The sequence below is a fragment of the Anolis carolinensis genome, chromosome 6, assembly GCF_035594765.1.
Source record: "Anolis carolinensis isolate JA03-04 chromosome 6, rAnoCar3.1.pri, whole genome shotgun sequence".
In the NCBI taxonomy this organism is placed as follows: domain Eukaryota; kingdom Metazoa; phylum Chordata; class Lepidosauria; order Squamata; family Dactyloidae; genus Anolis; species Anolis carolinensis.
In genome coordinates, this window is record NC_085846.1 from 39,301,941 (window position 1) to 39,324,133 (window position 22,193).

General features: G+C 40.7%; 1 protein-coding gene across 6 annotated transcripts in view; it reads left to right on the top strand.

Annotated features, from left to right (window-relative positions):
- pcgf2 (polycomb group ring finger 2) overlaps positions 1–16,596 on the top strand; it is a 73,812-nt gene extending 57,216 nt beyond the window's left edge. For 3 of the 6 annotated variants that reach the window (XM_008113185.3, XM_008113186.3, XM_062958123.1), the window contains 5 exons: positions 449–557; positions 2,084–2,132; positions 3,646–3,744; positions 7,681–7,818; positions 9,557–16,596. In XM_008113185.3, coding sequence (XP_008111392.1) covers positions 449–557; positions 2,084–2,132; positions 3,646–3,744; positions 7,681–7,818; positions 9,557–9,919 — 758 coding nt within the window. In that variant the 3' untranslated portion in view covers positions 9,920–16,596. The remainder of the gene's footprint in view (positions 1–448; positions 558–2,083; positions 2,133–3,645; positions 3,745–7,680; positions 7,819–9,556) is intronic. The other 3 variants (XM_062958120.1, XM_062958121.1, XM_062958122.1) reach the window with 3 other exon arrangements.
- The last annotated feature ends 5,597 nt before the right edge of the window (positions 16,597–22,193 follow it).

A 22,193-nucleotide genomic window follows, 5' to 3' on the forward strand; every position in this document is an offset into this window, starting at 1 on the left:
AGGTGCGAATGTTGCAATTGGCCACCTTGATTCGCATTGAATGGCCTTGCAGTTTTAAAGCCTGGCTGAGGAATCCTTTGTTGGGAGGTGATTAGCTGGCCCTAATTGTTATTTGTCTGTAATTCCCCTATTTTTTAGTGTTCTTTATTTACTATCCTGATTTTAGAGTTTTTTTTAATATTGGTAGCCAGATTTTGTTCATTTTTATGATTTCCTCCTTTCTGTTGAAATTGTCCACATGCTTGTGGATTTCAATGACTTCTCTGTGTAGGATGCCTGCCATAGATGTGGGTGAAAGGTCAGGAGAGAATGCTTCTGGAACATGGCCATACAGCCCGGAAAATTCACAACAACTCAGTGATTCCGGCCATGAAAGCCTTCAACAACACTATTTATACATTGAAGACCCAGTACAGTTTTAATGTCTTCCTCTCTCTTGCTCATCTAGTTCCTAATGGATCCAATGAAGACCGGGGAGAGGTTTCGGAACAAGAGAAAGGGAACCTATCGGATGATGAAATTGTCAGCTTATCTATAGAATTCTATGAAGGAATCAGGTAATATGAAATCAATGATGCCCTCCTTCCGCCATTCCTATTGATCTGAATGGTCATTCTTCATCTTTTCTGACTTTCAAGCACAACACTTTTTTTGCCATTGCTTTTTCTTGTCATATATCTCTCTGGGTGTTCATTTTACATTGTATTTTGTTTGTACAATCATGTGTGACTCAATGTCACCTTGAGTCATTTCTAGGAAACAATGGGGCCTACGCAATTCCTAGGGAACAATGGTGCCTACATTATGTTTAATAATAAACAAGTGTGAAGTTGCAGCGGGATTCACACCTGGAGGTCACCTGGTTGGGGAAAGCTGGTTTGCATTGTTTGATGTGTGGTGAGTCAAGGGAGAAGAATGAAGCTTGGAGTAACTGTCCCTAAGGACACAAACCCCACACTATCTTTAAGCCACAGGCTGTACGTGAAGTGTCTTCTTTATAAATAAGGGAAATAGTTTAAAATGATTTAGTAAGACTCGCTGATCATATGCAAACTGTGGCCCCTTCTACACTGCCATATACAATCCAGATTATCTGCTTTGAACTGGATTATATGGCAGTGTAGACTAAGATAATCCAGTTCAAATCAGATAATGTGGATTTACTGCTTTGTTGACCTGGATTATCTGACAGTGTAGAAGGGGCCTGTGTCATCCTTTTTTCATTGTGTTCCATGCCCCTTTCTACACTGCCATATAAAATACTTAGAGTAACTCTTAAAAATGTTACTGCAAGTTGCCATTCCTTGAATTTTTGCCCATCTCCTGGATTTTGCTATCCTGATGCAACCTGGATCTGTTGGTTTCCTACTTCTATCTTTCTGGCCATTTTCTTCGAGGCCCCTCCTACACTGCCATATAAAATCCACATTATCTGATTTGAATTGGATTATATGGCAGTGTAGACTCAGACAAACCAGTTCAAAGCAGATAATGTGGATTATCTGCTTTTATGGTCTGCTTTGATTATGTAGAAGGGGCCAAAGTCACCAGGCAGTAGTTGGAAGGAAGGATTTCAGCTCCATATAGATGGTGCTTCAACTAAAGCAGTTTGTTAATGTTGTGCATTGACTGTAATCTCTCTGTCTGAAATGTAGGCAGATCTTCCTAAATTTCTGATTCATCATTTTTTCTCGGATGGATCAACTCCATCTTTTTCAATCAACAGAACAAGTTGAATTCTTTATACATTTTTGTTGTTGTTTTGTGCCTTCAAGTTGTTTCCAATTTATGGTGAGCCTGTTATGACTTGGTTGTTCAGCAATGGTTTTACCTTTGTCTCTAGATTACCTGCTTTGAACTGGATTATATGGCAGTGTAGACTCATATAATCCAGTTTGAAGCAGATCATGTGAATCATCTGCTTTGATAATTGTGTAGAAGGGGCCTCCGTTTCCATAGCCAAATGAGGATTCCGTAGTACAACACTACACCATGCTGGTTCTCTCATTGTACTGTGTGTATGTGTGTGTGTGTGTATGTGTGTGTGTATGTTAATTGATTTCCCCTTTTATTTTTTCCTTAGAGAAGAAAACAAAGGAATGGTTGAAAATGGAAACCTGGATAAAGACAAAGTAGGTGATACCCATGTGAAGCTTCTAAATGGCTTTTGAAAAGCTATATATTCACCATTGTTATACAAATATAAGGAAATTGGCTCTCCTTCACCTCCACGCTTTTTGTTGGTGCTGGAAAAAGTTAGCATTATTTAATTTGTAGAATGGGAGGTGGGAGGGAACTTTCCTGAAATCTGTGCCTTTCTTTAGGTTGGCATAGCAAATATTTGACATAATGGCGGTGATCCATAAATGAGAGATAACCCTGGCTGAACATATCCATTCCCTGACCAGCAAGCCCATTCTTCTCATCTTGTGAGATTTGAAAACTGGTTATGTTCATTTGTTTCACATTCTCAGAGAAGTGCTGTTATGTTCCTATAGGGTTGCCAGAATAAAAAACTAAAGATGGTGCCTGTCCTTTTTATGGTTGTGCAGAAGAAAGAATTTCCATTGGTGTTGCTTGTCAGACAACCAGAGAATACCTGCTGAAATTCCCCCTTTTGTACAACCCTTAAAGCAGGCATGGGTAAACTTCGGCCCTCCAGGTGTTTTGGACTACAACTCCTACAATTCCTAACAGCTGGTTGGGTGTTGAAGTCCAAAACACCTCGAGGGTTGGAGTTTGCTCATGCCTGCCTTAAAGGGATAGGAGCCCTGATGGTGCAGCGGGTTAAAGAGATGAGCTGCTGAACTTGCTGACCGAAAGGTAGGCGGTTCGAATTCGGGAACAGGGTAAGCCCCAACTTCTGCCAACCTAGCAGTTCGAAAACATGCAAATGTGAGTAGATCAATAGGTACCATTCTGGCAGGAAGGTAACGGCGCTCCATGCAGTCATGCCAGCCACATGACCTTGGAGGCATCTATGGACAGTGCCGGCTCTTCGGCTTAGAAATGCAAATGAGCTCCAACCCCCAGAGTCGGACTCGACTAGACTTAATGTCAAAAGGGAAATCTTTATGTTTACCTAAAATAGTGGTTCTCAACCTGGGGTCCCCAGATGTTTTTGGCCTTCCTGGTTGGGATTTCTGGGAGTTGTAGGCCAAGAATATCTGGGGATCCCAGGTTGAGAACCATTGACCTAAAGGGATAGACACCATCTCCAGTTTTCACTCCCGCAACCTAGTACCAGCATTGTGGCCTGTCTTAAATTTGCCCTGTATGGTTTGTTCTCCCTTCCTGCTGCTTCCATCAGTTCTTCTTTCTTGTCTCTTTCTTTTGTCCTTTCTTTTTCTTCCTTTGGCATTCTCTCTCTAGATTCTTTCTTCCTCCTTGTCTCCAGCTACAGACTTGGTGCATTTAATCCTGTATTACAGTGGCAGATAGATTGCAGCAGAACTCCTTCCTTGTGACCTTTGGCTCTCCCTGGACGCCATGCCCTCTCCCCACTTCCCTGCCTTTTGGCAGATTTACAGCTGTTTCAATACATATTTCAGCCTCTGTCAGTGCTACAACAGCAGCCCAGCCCCCTCTTTGCCTCTCTAAACCATCTCTGCTTCCCTCCCTTCCTCTTGATCTCATTCTTCCTAGAAGAACAGCATGAGGTTCCTCCGTTGTCCTGCCGCCATGACCATCATGCACCTGGCCAAGTTTCTCCGCAACAAGATGGATGTGCCCAGCAAATACAAAGTGAGTCACAAAGCCAGCGTAGCAGGCTTTTCTGAGCAGACGTTGCTCCCAGCCTTGTGCATGCTGGAAGGGCCAGTTTAATACTCAGGATTGAGTATGCAAGGAGCAAAACATGCACATGCACCTTAGTTGAAACTGCAATGCTTTCTGCCTGCCGTAATTCAATGTACTTTGTTTTGTTTTTAACAAGAAGGGTTTGTCCAGTATTGCAGTTTGCTGAATTACTTACACGAAAAGATGAAGACTTTGAGCGTTCTTGCACAAAACTTCTTTCTCACTACAGTTGTGTTGCGGTAAACCCGATTCCAGGTGGATTCCTTTCTTTCCTACCGTACTTTCAGAACCATTGAGGAAACTTCTCCTGCCATTTGTGCTGAAACCATATTGCACAGAGCATTTCAGACAGCCATCCACTATCTCCCCCAAACAGATTATTCCTGCCTTTCTTTCTTGTTTGATACACACATACATGCAGATTGCCCCCAAATATGAGATATACCATTGCATCGCCATTCCCATGTACTGTAATATATAAATCTATAAAAATCTATATAAAAGTGAAAATATGTGTGTATGTGTGTGGTTGGGGTGTCCACTTACACAGACAGGCTCCCACTTCTGCTAATCGCTATAGCTCCCACTACTCAGGCGACACCAATGGCCCTCCCTTCAATGACATTGTAGGTTATAGCGAGTGCTGTAAACATATCCAAGAGCCCTGCCAATGCCCTCCACAAACACCATACTGCCACCACCCAAGTGACGGCTTTCATACTGGGACAATTTCATCCTAGATTTTCTGTTTTTCCTCCACCACAGACATCCCAGTGTTTCTGACTCTCTCTATTGGTGTGGAATTTGCATGACCACGCCCACTGTCTCTCCCATAACCCTTTCCTATTCTTTTCTATGGCACACAGCAAACAGAGGAATTGATCAGCAGCTGAACATGCTAGAGAGATTTGAGAAGAATTCACCATGATTTATAGGAGTTGTAGGTACTGGGATGTATAGTTCACCTGCAATCTAAGAGCACTCTGAACTCTGCCAACAATGGACCTGGAACTAACTTGGCACACAGAACCCTCATGACCAACAAATATACTGGAGGTCTTTGAGGGAAATCCACCATGATTGGTGGGAGTTTGTCTACATCCAGAGAGCACTGTGAACCCAAATACTGATGGGTCTGGACCAAACTTGGCACACATGCCTGAAATGCCGAAATTTGATTACTGGAGGGGTTTGAGGGGAACTGACCTTCCTTTCTGGGAGTTGTAGTTCACCCACAACCAGGGAAACTGTGACCTCCACTGATGATGGACCTGATCCAAACGTGGCACACAGAACCCCCATGACTAACTCAACCTACTGGAGGGGTTTGAGGGGACTGACTCACAATAACAGGAGTTGTAGTTTACCCTACAGCCAGAGAGCACACTGAACCCCACCGATGATGCATCTAGAGTAGTGGTTTTCAATCTGTGGTTTCCCAGGCGTTTTAGTCTACAACTCCTAGAAATCCCAGTCAGTTTTCCAGCTGTTAGGATTTCTAGGAGTTGAAGGCCAGAGTAAACTTGCCCAATATAACAAACTTTAAATACTGATGGAATTTAACCTGGCATGATGTGAGTTGTAGTTAATCCACAACCTTATGCACCTTGTACAATTAAAAAAATGACTTTTTCAAATAACCTGGGCGTTGCCGTTTACCCAAGCTAGTGTGTGTGTGTGTGTGTGTGTGTGTATGGAATAACCTAACAATTACTTGCTTGCCCCACATCCCTGGTTGTGAGCATCAGGGGGAAGGACTGGTATGTGGAACTGTGAACTACTGTCCTGCTGCCAATGTTATTCATATCACCATGTTTCTCCGCATATCCACCAGACTGCCCCAGACCACCCAAAAGTAGACTAAAAGCACAATTAAACTTTCACACAGGAAATCATCATGTGACATAAACAGGAAAGGAGATCATTAACAATTTTTTCAGCTAGAAAAAATAGCTTTTAAAATCATCTCCCAGAGAACAACTGCAGAGCAGTGGCGTTATGTGGTAAGACACTATTGAAGGTACTATTTCTCCGATGCAATGCTGCTTTACCTGTCTCACATGATAAGGCTCTATGATGTGTTAAGGTTATTAAATTCTAAAATAAAATTCATGAAGACACTCATATCATAGATATGCCAAATCTGATAGCTTTTCCTCCTCATTACATATGACCAGGGGCACTTTGCATTGATTGGTTGTTTGGTAGCAGTAGACATCCTAGGTTTGAACTCAGTTTTATTTTGTTTTTGAAAGATAATCTGAGGCTCTTTCTTCACTGCCCTATATTCCAGGATATGATCCGAGATTATCTGCTTTAAACTGTCTTATATAAGGGCCCTTCAACACAGCCATATAACCCAGAATATCAAGGGAAATAATCCACAATATTTGGTTTGAACGGGGTTATCTGAGTCCACACTGCCATATAACCCAGTTCAAAGCAGAAAATGTGGGATTTTATACAGCTGTGTGGAAGGGACCATATATGAGGTTGGATATACAGTGCCCTATATCCCAGGATTTGATCCCAGAGTATCTAATTTGAACTGGATTATATGAATCTACAGTGCCGAATAATCTGGGATAAGAAGATAATCTGGGATCAAATCCTAGGATATAGGGCAGTGTGAAGGGGGTCTAGGTTGAGCCCTGGTTAGCCTTTTCTCAAATTTTTGTGTTGCGCAAAAGGAGATTCCATAAAAGTCATTTTTGCATCTTAGTATCTAACTTAATGAAGTTTGTATTAAAGTATTTTTAAAACTGCAGAAAACCAGTCCAAATTCTTACCAAAGAAAATAATGTAAATTGAAGAAATGTACCTTTTTTGATTGGTTTCCTAACTCATTTTACTCTTGCTACTCATAGGGAGGACACTTTAAAGCAGAGCTTTCCAAATATTTAGCGATAACAATATTTCATGACACAGTAATTCGGTTTTATTAGCAAACCAGAAGTTAAACCAACCACATGTAAAATATGACGCATACATAAATTGCAATAAAGAAACATATAGAGATACAATATATCTTATGAAAGCTTTTTTATTTTTTTAAAATATGTGATTTGCAAGATGATAAACATTTATTTCCAAGAGTTTTATCTCTTCCCTTCCATGTTTTTATAATCTTATGCAAGGCTGCCTTGTCATAGTTTGAAGATTGTTTTTAACAGCAGATGCTGTTGGGTGGAGGACAGAAACGAGAATGCCAAATGGGTTGCATGCACACCCTGAGTAGTCTGTTGCTATCAGACCTAGTGGGAAATGCCAATATTGAAGATTCCTTACTCAATATGGTTGGCTGTTGTATGTGGAATGCGTGCTTTTGCCTCTGACAGATTTTTTTTGAGTCAATCCTGGCTTTAGAGCAGGTATGGGCAAACTTGGGCCCTTCAGGTATTTTGGACTTCAACTCCCACAATTCCTAACAGCCTGTTAGGAATTGTGGGAGTTGAAGTCCAAAAAAAAAAAAAACAACAACCCTGGAGTGTCCAAGTTTGCTCATGCTTGAGTTACAAATCATCAGTTTCTTGGGGACGTAGTGGATGTGTACTTAGATGTGTATATAGATCCTTCATTGGATGTATGTGTGACCACATGTTTATTAGAACTATATTTTCCCAACAGTAACGCACAATGGAGTTACAGACAATGCATTTCTTTCTAACCTTGTATTATCTACTGAACACCCCATACAAGTCAAGGTAGGCTGTTAGGAATTGTGGGAGTTGAAGTCCAAACATCTGGAAGGCCCAAGTTTGCCCATACCTGCCTTAGAGGCTAAAATATAACATTAAGATATTCAGATTTCAAAATCACAGGCCTGTGTTTGGGCCAGAAGATTCTGAATGTCTTATTTAATTGTCCTATGTTATCTGTTAGGTGGAAGTTCTCTATGAAGATGAGCCTCTGAAAGAATATTATACACTCATGGACATTACTTACATCTATCCTTGGCGAAGGGTGAGTGACGAGGGAAACCCTCTTATTAAAGAAGTACATCTTTCGGAAATACTCAAGGTACTGGACATCCTAGGGAAATCTTACTTTCCACATCAATGACTATTGTGGGGGTTTCAAACTCAGTCAAGAGGGTTAGCAGCAGTAGATTTTTAAAATGAAGATTTCATTCAGTTTTCTTAAAATGTTAATTATATTTTATTTAAAATCTTACTACAAATCTGTGCATGCAAGTGGGAAAAGGGTCGGACAGTGGGAGGTGAAGAAAGTAAATAAAACTGTCAGTGAGGGCTAGCGATTTTACAAGTCCTCTAGCTGTACTCTCCACCTAAAACATTTTGTTCCACATATGTTTTAACAGGTTGATGTTTTATGTGTTGTAAGAGAGGTTGATAAAATGTTTTATTACCATGCAAGTGTTTGTACTAATCTAAAAATTGTAATGTTTATACTATGTTAGAGAAGAACAAACGAGCAGAGTGACTTAGTGATGTGTAGTGGAAAAATTTCTGATGTTACATTTTTATATGGAAAAAAATTACATGCATACATATTTAGCCATAGATACCAGGGTGGTTGTACTACAATAAAACATGTTAGATGAGCTAAATACAGAATATAATGAGCTAAAATGTGAAATGATTTGCATGTAAAACTTTCAACATGTTGGGAGAGGATATCCATGTTTGACTAGAATATTGAAACCAAGTATACTAAATCAAGTAATATTATTTAGAGCACTGCTTCTTAAACTGTGGGTCCTGATCCCTTTTGTAATGGAAAATGTGGGTCTCAAAAAACTTGGCAACAGTAAATAATTTTGAATGCCACCTAGTGGCTGTTTTAAACGTTTACATGAATCTGTTATGTAGTGTTTACAGTGGACTCTGCAGAAAATGCTTGAGCTGTGCGTCATAAAAAGAAAAATTGGCTTGTTTAGCAAGCCTTGCAAATGCTAATTTATTATCAGTAAATATTTTATTTTTATACCTGTTTCATAACTGCCAACCTAGGTAAAGGTAAACGTTTCACCTTGACTATTAAGTCTATAGTCGTGTCCGACTCTATGGGTTGGTGCTGATTTCAAGAACCAGTGTTGTCTGTAGACATCTCCAAGGTGATGTGGCTGGCATGACTGTTTGGAGTGCTGTTACCTTCCTGTCGGAGCAGTACCTATTGATCTACTCACGTTTGCATGTTTTCGAACTGCTAGGTTGGCAGAAGCTATGGCTAACAGCGGGAGCGGATTCAAACCGCTGACCTTTTTGGTCAACAAGTTCAGCAACTCAGCAGTTTAACCCACTGTGCCACCGGAGGCTGCCAAGCTAGCAGTTCAAAAACATGGAAATGTGAGTAGATAAATATGTACCGTCCCGATGGGAAAGTACGGCGCTCCTTGTCATGCTGGCCACATGGCCTAGGAGGCATCTACAGACAATGCTGTCTCTTCAGCTTAGAAATAGAGATGAGGACCACCCCCTAGAATCGGACTCGAATAAACTTAATGTCGAGAGGAAACCTTTACCTTCATATACCTATGTACCTGAGGTTGCGTAAAAATGTTTCAGACACAAAAGTTTAAGAAATCCTGATTTGGATCACTTGAAAATTTTATCCACAATGTTCCAGCTCTAATTTTTCTGCAGAACTCACATCACTGGATTAGACTCATACAAAGGTGTCTTGCTATGCTGTGTAAAATGAACTTAACGTTAATAATTTTGACTTCTGAATGACACAAAGACTAGAAGCAATTTCTCAAATCCCTGATCCTTTTTGTTGCTCTCTGTCTTTGCAGAATGGTCCTCTTCCCTTGAAGTACCGGGTCCAGCCAGCCTGCAAGAGGCTAAAGCTGTCCTCCCAGCCTCCCCATTCAGAATGCACCAACACCAGTGGTGCGTCCGAGTGTGAATCCGTCAGCGACAAGGCTAACAGCCCTGCCACCTTGCCGGCCACCACCTCTTCCTCCTTGCCCAGCCCGGCCACACCTTCGCATGGCTCCCCAAGCTCCAACACCACCACTGTGAGCATCCCTGCCAACTCTTCCTCTGGCGCCATGCTCAATGGCTCCTCCTCGAACTGCCACCAGATGCAGCCCTTGGCCAGCAGGGGACGCAAGACCATGGTGAATGGTGGTCCAGCGATGTCTGCTTTGACTTAAAAAGGAAAGAATGGCTCCTTTCCCCTCCTTGTTGCCAGATCCTGGGTTTTATAAATAAGTATATTATTATGTGTAGATAGGGGCAGTGGTGGGTGGGTTGGGGAAATTATACATACTTATTTTCTATTGATTGGTTCGATTTAATTTAAGAAAAAAAATAATGCAAAAAGAGACAAAAAAATCCACGGTGTCCTCCCCCTTTTTTAATTTTTCAAAAAGCAGAAAATGTGCTCACGTAACTGCATGGTGGCATCTGTTGTAAAAGCTGCAGCGCTTTCTTGTTAATAATTTTTTAAAAAGCAAATAAACGTGTGCCCTCGATTTATAGCGAAACTAACTGCACAGCCCTAGAGTGAGAGAGAAAGAGAAAAACGCACAGCCTTAAACCTGCCAGACTTTTCTTTCCTAGAAGCACACGTGGCTTTCGTGTTGTCTTTTTGTCATAGTAGCCCGACTTCTGAATGCCTCAAGCACACATTCTCACGCCATTTACACTGCCTTTCGGGGTTCATATTCCCATATCTACCTCTCATGGCCTCTGCTCCAAACCCTGAAAGGACCAAGGCCCTTTCTACACTGCCATATAATCCAGATAATCAACGCGATTAATCCACATCTGCTTTGAACTGGATTATATGAATCTACATTACCATATAATCCAGTTCAAAACAGATAATCTGGATTTGATATGGCACTGTAGAAGGGACCAGTCAACCCATTCCCAAATACTGGGAGTTACAGTCTTAAAAAGGAACATTTTCCCAAGCTCTGAGTGCTCCTCGAGGCCCCTTCCACACAAATGAATAAAATCCCACATTATCTGCTTTGAACTGGAATATATATGGCAGTGTGGACTCAGATAACCCAGTTCAAAGCAGATATTGTGGATTTTCTGCCTTGATATTCTGGGTTACATGTCTGTGTGGAAGGGCCCTGAGTCTTGTGCTAAGCACATATTTCTTGGAGTAGTAATTTATTATTTTTTTCATCCTTTTTCACTTGTGCACAATGTCTCTGCCTGCTTATTGTCTTTCGAAGCATGCATGCACTTCACGTTTAACCCAGTTGACTTATTTTCCTACCATAGAATATAGGAAATATTGGGGTGAGTTCTTTCTTAGGCCCCTTCCACACTGCCCTGTATCCCAGGATCGGATCCCAGATTATCTGCTTATCCCAGATTATATGGCAGTGGAGACTCATACAGTCTAGTTCAAAGCATATAACCTGGGATCAGATCCCAGAATCACTTTAGTTAGAAGTGGCATTCTCCACATTTAGAGGCAGCCTGTATGTAAGTGATAGGTGCTATAGACCAAGCATGGGCAAACTTTGGACCTCCAAGTGTTTTTTTTTAACTTCAAAGGCTGATTTGTGGGAGTCCAAAAACACCAGGAGTGCCAAAGTTCACTCATGCCTGCAATAGACTAACAGCAGAGATTAGTAACTCTATGCCCAAGTATATTTGGCAGATCATGTTTGACTGCTAGATGAACACATTCACTTCCTTGGCGTGGACTTGCGGTAGCTGAATGTGTTTTAAATTGACAGTGTAGATGTAACTCAAGTTTGTATTTCCAAGAATAACTGGAACATGCAAAACCTGAAGTCTAGACCATGGCAATGTCTCCCATTTTGAAGCTTTCAAAAATGTGCTTCTTGACTCTATGGAATCCACCGAAAGTAGGATGTGTGTCCATCTAACCCTTGTGTTTGTCATTACTGGACATGCTCGCAGAGCTTGGAAAGGTTACCTTTTGGACAACCCCCAGGCCTCTTCTATACTGCCATATAAAATCCAGATGATCTGCTTTGAACTGGATTATATGGCAGTGTAGACTCATATAATCCAGTTCAAAGCAGATAATGTGATAATCTGAATTATATGGCAGTGTACAAGAGGTATTTAGGGCCCCTTCTACACTGCCATATAATCCAGATTGTTAGAGCAGATAATCGACATTATTTTCTCTGAACTGGGTTATATGGGTCCACACTGCCATATAATAATAATAATAATAATAATAATAATAATAATAATAATAATAATAACAACAACAATAATAATAACAACAACAACAACAACAACAACTTTATTCTTATACCCCGCCCCATCTCCCCAAAGGGACTCGGGGCGACTTACATGGGGCCTTGCCCAACACAACAATATAACAAAAACAGCAAAACAATAAACAAATATCCCAACAATAAAACATCAGCATCAATAAAAGTCATAAAAAACCAACATACAAAATAAAATGTTAAAAATAGGAAACGAATACACGGATCCAGTTTAAATCAGATAATCTGGATTTTATATGGCCGAGTAGAAGGAGCCTATGAGTTCTAGTCACCCAAAAGTAACTTCCCCCAATTCTGCATGATTACAGACAGAGTCAGCTCATTCCAAATATTGGGATGGAAATTGTAAGGAACTTGATGTGGCCGAGGATGGAATCCCCTTTGAATCCCCTCAGCTTTGCCACCAATATGTACGGAGGTGAGGTGTCTGACAGGAATGTGTGTCAGAGATGGAACCCTTTTGATCCCACACACGCACACACACAGGTACCACCACTTAATAAAGATGTTTTATGAGAGATGATGTTAATTAATTATTTGTTTGATTTATCTTCTTCTTCGCTGCCACCAATGGAGACGTCAGGCAGATGGTACTGGTTCTTATAAGCTTTCTCTATTTGTTCCACTTCAGGTGTTGATGTTACTTAACTTAATATGAGAGTATGACAGAGGCTTAGTTAGAATAAAATCAAAACAAGTTTATTGCAGGTACAGAGCTTGATGGTTTCAGATAGCTTGGTAAAGGCACTTCACTTAATGGTTACAAACGGTTATGAGGTGGTTAAACTTTCAAAATACTTCTTTCTTTAAGTTACACTAAACCCTGATCCTACTGGATCCCCTGGGATTAATGTCCCCTAATCCACAGACTCTACAACTGACCCTAGACAAATCACCTAACTTGCCTAGTCTGGTCTATCCTAAATCTGACTCAAATCTCTCTATTTAAGTCAACCTGATTCTCCACACAAGAATCAGATCCTTCCCTGTGACTAGAAAATCACAGACTCCTAAAATAAATCCTTTTATTTTAGGCCTGACTCAAATTCTTCTGAGTCACCCTGATTCTCCACCTGAGAATCAGTTCCTTCACTGTGAATGGAAATCACAGACTGCCCTTGGGTTTTAAAATATTCCCCCTTCTCCTTTCCAGGCGGCGGTTGGCTCCGCCCCTGTTGCTATGGTAACCTGCTCTGGCATTCTAAGATGGCTACCTTTCCCCATACATAATGTCAATTCAAATACTCACCATTTTAACTTAGCCAAACCTGGCTGTATAAACAAAATCCAATAAACATGTCATCTATAAACAAAATATAATTATACACTTCTTCACAGAAATACGTTACCATTCTAAGAATTTGTTCTATATGTTTTTTCACTTTCTTTCTTTTTTTAAAAAAAGCATGTAAATCAAGTTTAAAAATAAATATAGTGCCTTTGAAAAGGAAACTTTATTTATTAACACGTGGAGGCAACAGACCAGCTTTGTGCTTTTAACTGTGAGGTGGGGAAAGATAGAAATCTTTTCTTTTGCTAACTTGCAAAACTGCCAGGTGGAGACGCACAACTTCCAGTGAGAAGAGTTATATTCTTCTGTCAGCTTGAATCCTCTTGCCTTTTTCTTATGCAGGAAAAATAAATCTAGAACAATTCTCCCTTCCCTTTTGCTTGTAGGGTAGGAAGGGCTAACTTGACCCAAGCACATTTTATATCCCTGGATGTCGAAACCTTTTAATCATATTTCCCCCTCCTGGTAGACTCCTGAGAGCAACTGAATCCCACAAGGCAACCAATAAGATGGATTTGGGGTCTTTTCAAAAATTTAGTTACAATGCTATGATTCTACTTTAACAGCCATGGCTATCCTATGGAATCTGGGGTTTTATAGTTTGAAGAAGCATCAGTGCTTTCTGAGAGACACTCTCTATCAAGAGCAAATTCTTGGATTTTACAGGATGCATCCATGGAAATTAATATGGAATCATCGTGCTACAATTTTATAGTATGGACCAAACCCACTTTTATAGGTAGGTATGCCTGGGGCCAAGGAGACATAGCAGAGGAAAGCATGTTCAGCAAGCTGGCAATGTATCTGTGCGCCTCAGGCCTTTTCACCCACATGTTGCAAACTTTTGAACAAAGTCATGCCAACCCACTAAGTTGAGTGCAAGTACTTGGATTATCCTACTTAACAGAAGCACTAGAATAGGAAAAAGTGAAGCTTCACTAGATATATGTCGGACCTTGCACAATGTGATGTTTTAAAAACAATGCATCCCTCCCCACTCCTACTTTTCATTAGCTATACAATATTTTGATAAATAGTCCTAGCATATTCAAACGTCCCCATAGAGCAGTGGTTTTCAACCTGTGGTTCCCCAGATGTTTTGGCCTTCAACTCCCAGAAATCCTAACAGCTGGTAAACTGGCTGGGTTTTATGGGAGTTGTAGGCCAAAACACCTGGAGAACCACAAATTGAGAACCACTGCCATAGAGGCAACAGCATCCAACTTGCCTTGTTGGGTCAGACCAAAGGTCTGACTGAGATCCAAAGAATGGCTTGGGTTTATGGCGGATGGAGCTTTCTGTAGCCAAGTAGAGTAGTGTAGACTGTTCTTTCTCCCAATAGCTGATATTTCTATCTTCGTTGACACATCTCAAATTGTTTGCCCATACCCAATAAACAATTCTGAGAAATGGTGGAGGATGCTGTCCTGGAGTCAGTCAAGTCAATATGTGTAATGTGTGGAGGCACCGTTTTGTATTTCAATTTGAATTGGGCCTGCCCGATTGCTTTCCCTTTTAGCTGCAAGACATGGTGATAACAGGCATGTTCTCTTGGGGAAATTGTGGCTTACCAGGCCAATAATCACAGGAAGAATATATCCATGCCTCTGAGTTTGCGAACCTTTGTCATTCCAAATCTTTTGACCAACAACATATGGAAGCAGAGGCACCTTTGACGTACCCAATGAAATCCACAGAAGAAATGGGAGACACATCTCAAGGTGGTCCAAAGATGGTTGTTTCATTAGCAAAAGAAGCCTGATGCATTTTAGCTTGTGTAGACTCTTAAGGCCGCCTTCAGTGCCTATATAAAACCGGAAACAGATTTCAAAAACCTTCAAACCTTAGCCTTTGCTCACATGTTGTCACTTCTCCAGTAAATAGTTTGAGAGGTCCTTGTTGAGAAGGTTCTGAACTTTGACATTAAATATGTATGTACAGGCCCTAAATGATGTATTGATAATTATGATTTTATGTAATGTGATGTCATGTATTTATGTTTTAGTTGAGATACGTCTCCATTTCTTTTGTGGGTCAACAACCTATTGTGGCAGACAGAAAGACTGTTCAGAGTTGTGGCCCCAAATCTCTGAAGACTAAAAGTTCTTCACACTTGCCATGTACCCAGAGCATATCCTGAAACCCAGCACCCCCAAATGTATTTTGTTGGATTCTCTTACAACGAGGAATATTTTTTTTCTAAGATGCTCTTTCCAACTCCCCTCTCTTTTCACTAGTTGTCTTTTCTCCATGGTGCTGATTGAGCACTCCTTGTTCCTTATTATTCCTCAATTGTTTTTGATAACTTTATGCTTACAAAAAAAGGAAGGACCAACGTTGATGGTTCCTTCTCTCACCGTTTTGTGTTTTTCGTCAGCAGTTGTCAGAGTGCCGCAAAGTCAAGACACGGTTTGTAGGGTAGGTGAAAACAGATCACAACTTCCCAGTTTGACCCACTTGGTTGATGTAGAAGTGGCCGTTGCTATGTTTTGAAGAGAAGTACATTCAGCATGGGAACTGTTTCCCATATAGTTTTAAGGGTCTAGTTAGAATCTACAAGCCTGCTTTAAAAAAGGAGGAATTTTGTCGTGATCACACTAAAACAGTCTGCTAACAAATGGTTACTACAAATACGACTTTGTTTGGATCCCTCTTTTTGTAGTTTGCTGAGTGTGGCTGGGCTATACCTCTCAATGGGCCTGATGTAGTTTTGTGGCCTCCTCCTGAGCAGAGGTCCAGGAGGCCTAGTGAAGGCAATAAATATTCTTTTCCAAGCCAGCACCCTCCAGATGTCTTGAGCTACAAACTTCTTCATTTCCAGCTGGCTGGGGAACATAGGGTTTGTAGACCAACACCTCTGGAGGTCACTAGGTTGGGAAAGACGACACAACAAGAACAGCAACACATGTAGTAATGTTTTCTCTCCTTTCCCTGTTGCCTCAGATTGAGATTTCGATGTCACGTTCATGGCAATATGCCTCGCTTAAGATTTTGCTGGACCTTGAGAAATCCAAAAAAGGTTTCCCTACCTGCTCGTTCTCTTTGTATATACTGAGTAAACTGACTAAGGCAATGAAAGGGCCTCATGGATGTTTCTCCCTTTCCCTCCTCCTTGTTCCCTCCTCACCTTTTTGTACATTTTTTTAATATGGTACAAGCCAAATTGCTCTGTATGTTTGCCAATCTGTACGATGTTTTAATGTGCTGTAATATATTCTGATATTCATATATTGTTATTGGTTAAAACATTTGTATCAATAACACAGTTTGTAAATGGTAATAAATGCTACAGCTTTGTCCTTCAGTGCTATCATCTGGAGTGTTCAGGTGGGTTTTTTGGGTCTCACACGTCTTCCCCATCCATTCCAGGCTGGGCAACAAGAAACCCACACACAAAGATCAAGCCTTTTTTCACACTATTATAGCACTTTCATATCAGCATAACAGCCAGGGTTGTTTCCTCTGGGATCCTGGGATGATGAGTCTCTTTGGAAGAAAATACGAAATTTTGGGAAATGGAAATTTCCATTAACCCTTTTGGAGAGTTTATGATCTTTGGAAAGGCACGACCTTGTTAGAAGTCACAACCTTTTGAAAAATGATGCCATATCCTTTTGGGAAAATATCATTCACCAGCATTGATGCAAGGCAACAAGGTTTCTCAGCTGTTAAACTGATGTACCTAGATATGTCTTTGAACAGTTTTTTGTTTATTCTTTCAGTTGCTTCCGACTCTGTGAGCTCATGGACCAGCCCAGGCCAGAGCTCCCTGTCAGAACAGTTGGGGACAATGGTATGCCAATGCAGAAAACACACACATATATAGCAGTTTCAAAAGTATTCTTTTAGTTGCCCAAAAACACCTACACTCCTTTAAAATATGTTTGCCTTAAAGTATTACTTCTCCAGACAACTCTTGGATTTTGTGGTTAGTGCAACCTAGGGTAGCCCATTGTTTTTTCTCTCTAGCACTGTGTATGTTAACAACTTGACATGTATTATGGCATTTTATGGTGATCTAGAACAAAGAGAAAATGGACTACTCAAGATTATAACCAAACACTCCTCGTCCCTTGATATGCCCCAGGTGGCACCCATTATTTCCCTCTCTGTGAGCTGCATTAGCACAACACATCTCCACTCTGCTGCCTTTGAAAAAAGATCTTGCTCTTTCCAAGACCCACATAAGCCACATTCATGTCGGTCAAATGGATAACTCTAAACTCTCGATATCACCAGCTTGGGTACTTGAGAGGTTGAAGAGTCACTTCCGGTACCAGACCACACCACTAGATATTCCAGATGCATATGCAGACTCAGAAAGAGTGTCCTAAATCAATCAATCAATCTATAAATTAATAGATAAATCATCACTGAGCCTGGAACCCCAGGTATCGGCCATGACCAAGGGAGCTTTTGCACAGTTAAAACTTGTGTGCCAGTTGTGCCCATACCTTGGGACTTCAGATTTGGCCACATTTCTCCACGCTCTTGTTACATCCTAATTAGATTACTGCAATTCACTCTACATGAGGCTGCCTTTGAAGACTGTTCAGAAGCTTCAAGTAGTCTAACAGGCAGCAGCCATATTACTCACCAAAGCAACACACAGTAATATACAACCCCCCTGTTATGTCACCTCCACTGGCTGCCAGTCTGCTACCAGCAGCGCACCTGTAATGAAGTATGAATTTTGGTTTACAGATGTTATGTTTAATTGTGTGTTTATGTTTGGAATGGGTAAGTATTAGAGTTACCAGTGCGTGGGGGATGGTAGCCAGCTCAGCATTCTGAGACAGGTTGCCATAGAAACGTAGCTGCTTCATTACACCTCCCAACCCATAAAGATTATTTTTGACTTTTCTACAAGCCAGAATAGTCAAAAATAATGAGTTGCATCTATATAACATGTCTATGCATTTTAACATACAGTTATAACATTATTACCATTTTTTAATCTTCTTTACACAAACAAAAGGACGATAAATACCTTTCCTGGGAAAAAAACCACTTTAACAAAGCAAATACAAACGTTTATCACATACATCGTCCACCTGGATGAGCTTTTCTTGCCGGTATAAATAGTACAATCATGAATCCATTGTAAATATATAAAATAATTTCAATTGAAACAGTCATGTAAATACTATGCATAAACACTTCTATACATACGTTCAGTCTTACCATCTTTTCTATTGTTAAGATTCACAAACCCAAATCAAAAGACATTTAAAAACACATTTTCTATAAATCATACTTCTAACAGTTTAATTTTTATTCTGGGTTGTCCTCGAATCTTTATTCATACGCTGGACCAATCAGCCTTTCGATATTTGGTACATTTCGTAGGGATCTTCTTCCCCATACCACCTGGTACAGTTTATAGACGTTTCACACTGCGGCACATTCCAGTGGTTAACATGTTGCCAGTGACAATTATATTTATTTTTCCCAACCACATCATGAACTCTCTTTGTCCCAAAATGTCTTTTACGAAACTTCCAAGAGTCATTCAAGAAGTCCTGGGAAACATAGTTCATGTAGTTTTGTGGAATATTGGAAGTAAACTGCCGATGGTTGAAACTGCGAATCTCTGACGCATAGAGGTCTTTAAAACTCTCTCCATCGAAAAACAACCTTTGCCGGTTTCTTAGTTTGCTGCGATTGGCGATGACCCACAGGCTCACGATGTTTGTCTCTTTCTTTCCTCTCATAAAGGTATTACTTGAGGTCCTGGTCACTGCTCTGTCTTTCTTCTGTGTGTCCATGGGTCCCTTAGGCTCTCCTGCAAACAGTAATTGAAACTGACCAAATCTGGTGTTTTTCTGAGGTAAATCTTTTTCTGTCCCCAACTGTTGACCGGGTTCTGTATTTGCGATGACTAAAAAGGCAACCACTGAGTAGACAGAATCAGTTGAAGTTTGTGAAGAGGCATCCAGACCTCTGCCCTTTGTAGTACTGGACTTTATCTGCAAAGTCTATCCTGAACAACTGCCATCTTCCTTTTTTTCTTCACTGGGAACCACATTGTTTGCTCTGTTAGCACCAAGCAACTTCATGTCACTATCTTTCTCTGGCAATTTTGTTAAGGCACAGACACTTTTCAAAACATTACTCCTAACTTTTCCTTTGTTAGGCCCTGAAATGTTTAATTCTGCCATTTCCCAAAATTCCCTCAAAACTTCATCTTCCTTCTCTATCTCCCATAAGGCCTCCAAGTCTCTTCAGTTCTCTGTTCCTTTTTAAATGCTTCAGCATACATACCACTCATTTTTAAAGCTACAGCATCCCCAATTTCACCAATAATAATAATAATAATAATAATAATAATAATAATAATAATAATAATAATAACAACTTTATTTTTATACCCCGCCCCATCTCCCCGAAGGGACTCGGGGCAGCTTACATGGGGCCTCGCCTGATACAACAATCAAATAACAATAACAGAGCAATAACACAATTATCCCAATAAAAACGTCAAGACACTTGATGGCATTTCTATTGCTGAACCATTCTTATCTTCCTTTAACTTCTGACTCCTTATAACAACATTTATTTCTTTACAGTGCTCAAGTAAATCATTCTCATTAATGACTGGCACTTCTAAATCCTCCATTACTACAGCTTGCTCTACTCCTGTGTCATTACGGTATTGAATAGGGACCTCAGCTATTGGTATTTCATTTGCTTCAGCCTCGTAATGAATCTCAAGCTGCGACACAGATAATTTCTCTTGGAGGTTTATGATTCCTCCATCTCCAGCAGATCCTTCTGCTTAGTTGAAATGAGAGCTTACAAGATCAGTAGTCGTTGTTCTGACATAGCTTCACTTCCGACGAATAAATGTCTACTTTACAGTTCTTGAAATACTCTCCATACTCCACAACTTTTCTCTCAATTGGTCTCTGTCCCTTTATACATCCATACCAATTGACTAACTTATTCCAGGCTGCAGAAGGAATTACCTCATAGTCCACTTTATTAATGCAATTTTTTTAAAGTCTGAGTTTCTGAATCTGCAAAAAGTTTTGCGTTGTCAATGGGTCCTGGGTAGAGATTAGGCTTTCCCGCATAATACATGTCCCAACGTTCAAAACCCACATATTTCTTCCACTTTTTGAACCACTGAAAGTCACTCAGGCACCAAGAATCCCCTGGGCACAATGGCATTTTCACAAGTGGTGCGAGCTCAATCCCTGCATCTCCACATCTGGCTTCAAATTGGCCATTATTCTGTCATTGTCAGCCTCCATTTTAGCAGTCATAATGATGGTTGGGTGCATTGCTCCTGCCTCAGGCTTGGCTAATTTGATTCTATTTCTAACACCATTTTTCTCAACTCTGCCTGTCTCTTCTCTCTCTCTCTCTCTTTCTTCTGCCTGCTGGCTTTCTCCCTTTCTCTTTCTTTTGCCTGTCTGTCTTTCTCCTTCTCTTTCTTTCATTTCTAATCTTAGCTCCAGTTGATATTTAAGAGTCAATTCTGACATGGTTACTTGCTCTGAGTCGGAACTTTCTTCTCCCTGACACATCTCCGTCTCCTCTGTTATCTTTTTCTATCTTTTGGTGGCCATCTTTCATCAACTTTATCTCACAACTTTTTCTCTGAGGCGATCTTAGGCACTAAATTAGTTACGTTACACGTATCCCCGTCGTCTGATCTTAGGCACTGAATTAGTCATATTACACGTATCCCGTCGTCTGCCACCAATTTGTAAAGGACTAATGATGACTAAGGCTCCTTCAGGCAGGGGGGAATCTTTTTATCCCACCGCTGCTACCAATCTGCGAAGGACTATTAACGACTGCGGCCAATTTAGTGGTCGAGGAAGTGGCACTAACTTAAACTTCACTATCAATGGTGTGCGTCCTGAGAATGAAGGGGAGTGTTACTGTGGGCAACACTACAGCGTACCTCTGTAAAACTTAGCCGGACTTCTAACACAATCAACCTCGGGATCCAAAGGCAATAAGCACAAGTGGTAACAATTCCAGAATTAAATTTATTAGAAAATGAGACATGCTGACAAAAACAGAAGAAATAAGAACCAAGCAAGTTCTCCTCAATCCATTGCTGGGAACCCCTTGAATGGTCACAAGGACAACCACAGGCTGGTCACCAACATGCAGCATATTCCCGGTCTCAGCCTGCATCGAAGTTCAGCATTAGGCTCAGATGTTAAGGATATTTCCATCTTACTCAAGCCAAGAGGCTAATGGATCACATCTGTTTTACATCAGCCAGCTGGACTCCCTCTGATTCCATCCCAGTTCGGATGTTGCAAATTAACAAGTTTGAATGGCATTGTGTAGCCATGAACCTGTAAAGTCAATCAGTGAGAGTATCTGCATAGAGGTAGCCCGGGCTTTGTTGCCTGGAGGAATCCTTTGTTTGGAAGGTGTTAACTGGCACTTGATACTTTGCTGCCTGGAGTTCTCCCTTTTCTGAGTGGTGTTCTTTTTTTTACTATTTTGATTCTGGTGTTTTTTTAAATACTGGTAACCAGATTTTGTTCATTTTCACAGTTTTCTCTTTCTGTTGAAATTGTCCACGTGCTTGTGGATTTCTATGGCTTCTCTGTGTAGTCTGACATTCAGTTTTGGCTGTCAGAGTGTTCTAGAATTTCTGTGTCCTCAAATAATATTCTGTGTCCAGGTTGGTTCATCAAGCGCTCCGCTATAGCTGACTTCTCGGGCTAAATTAGTCTGCAATGCCTTTTGTGTTCTTTGATTCGTCTCTGAGCACTTCGTTTGAGGTCCCTGTGTAGACTTGTCCACAGCAGCATGGTATGTGGTAGACTCCTATAGTGGTTACAGGATCCCTCTTATCCTTTGTTGAATGTAGCATTTGTTCAATTTTCTTGGTGGGTCGGTAGATTGTTTTGAGGTTGTGTTTCTTCA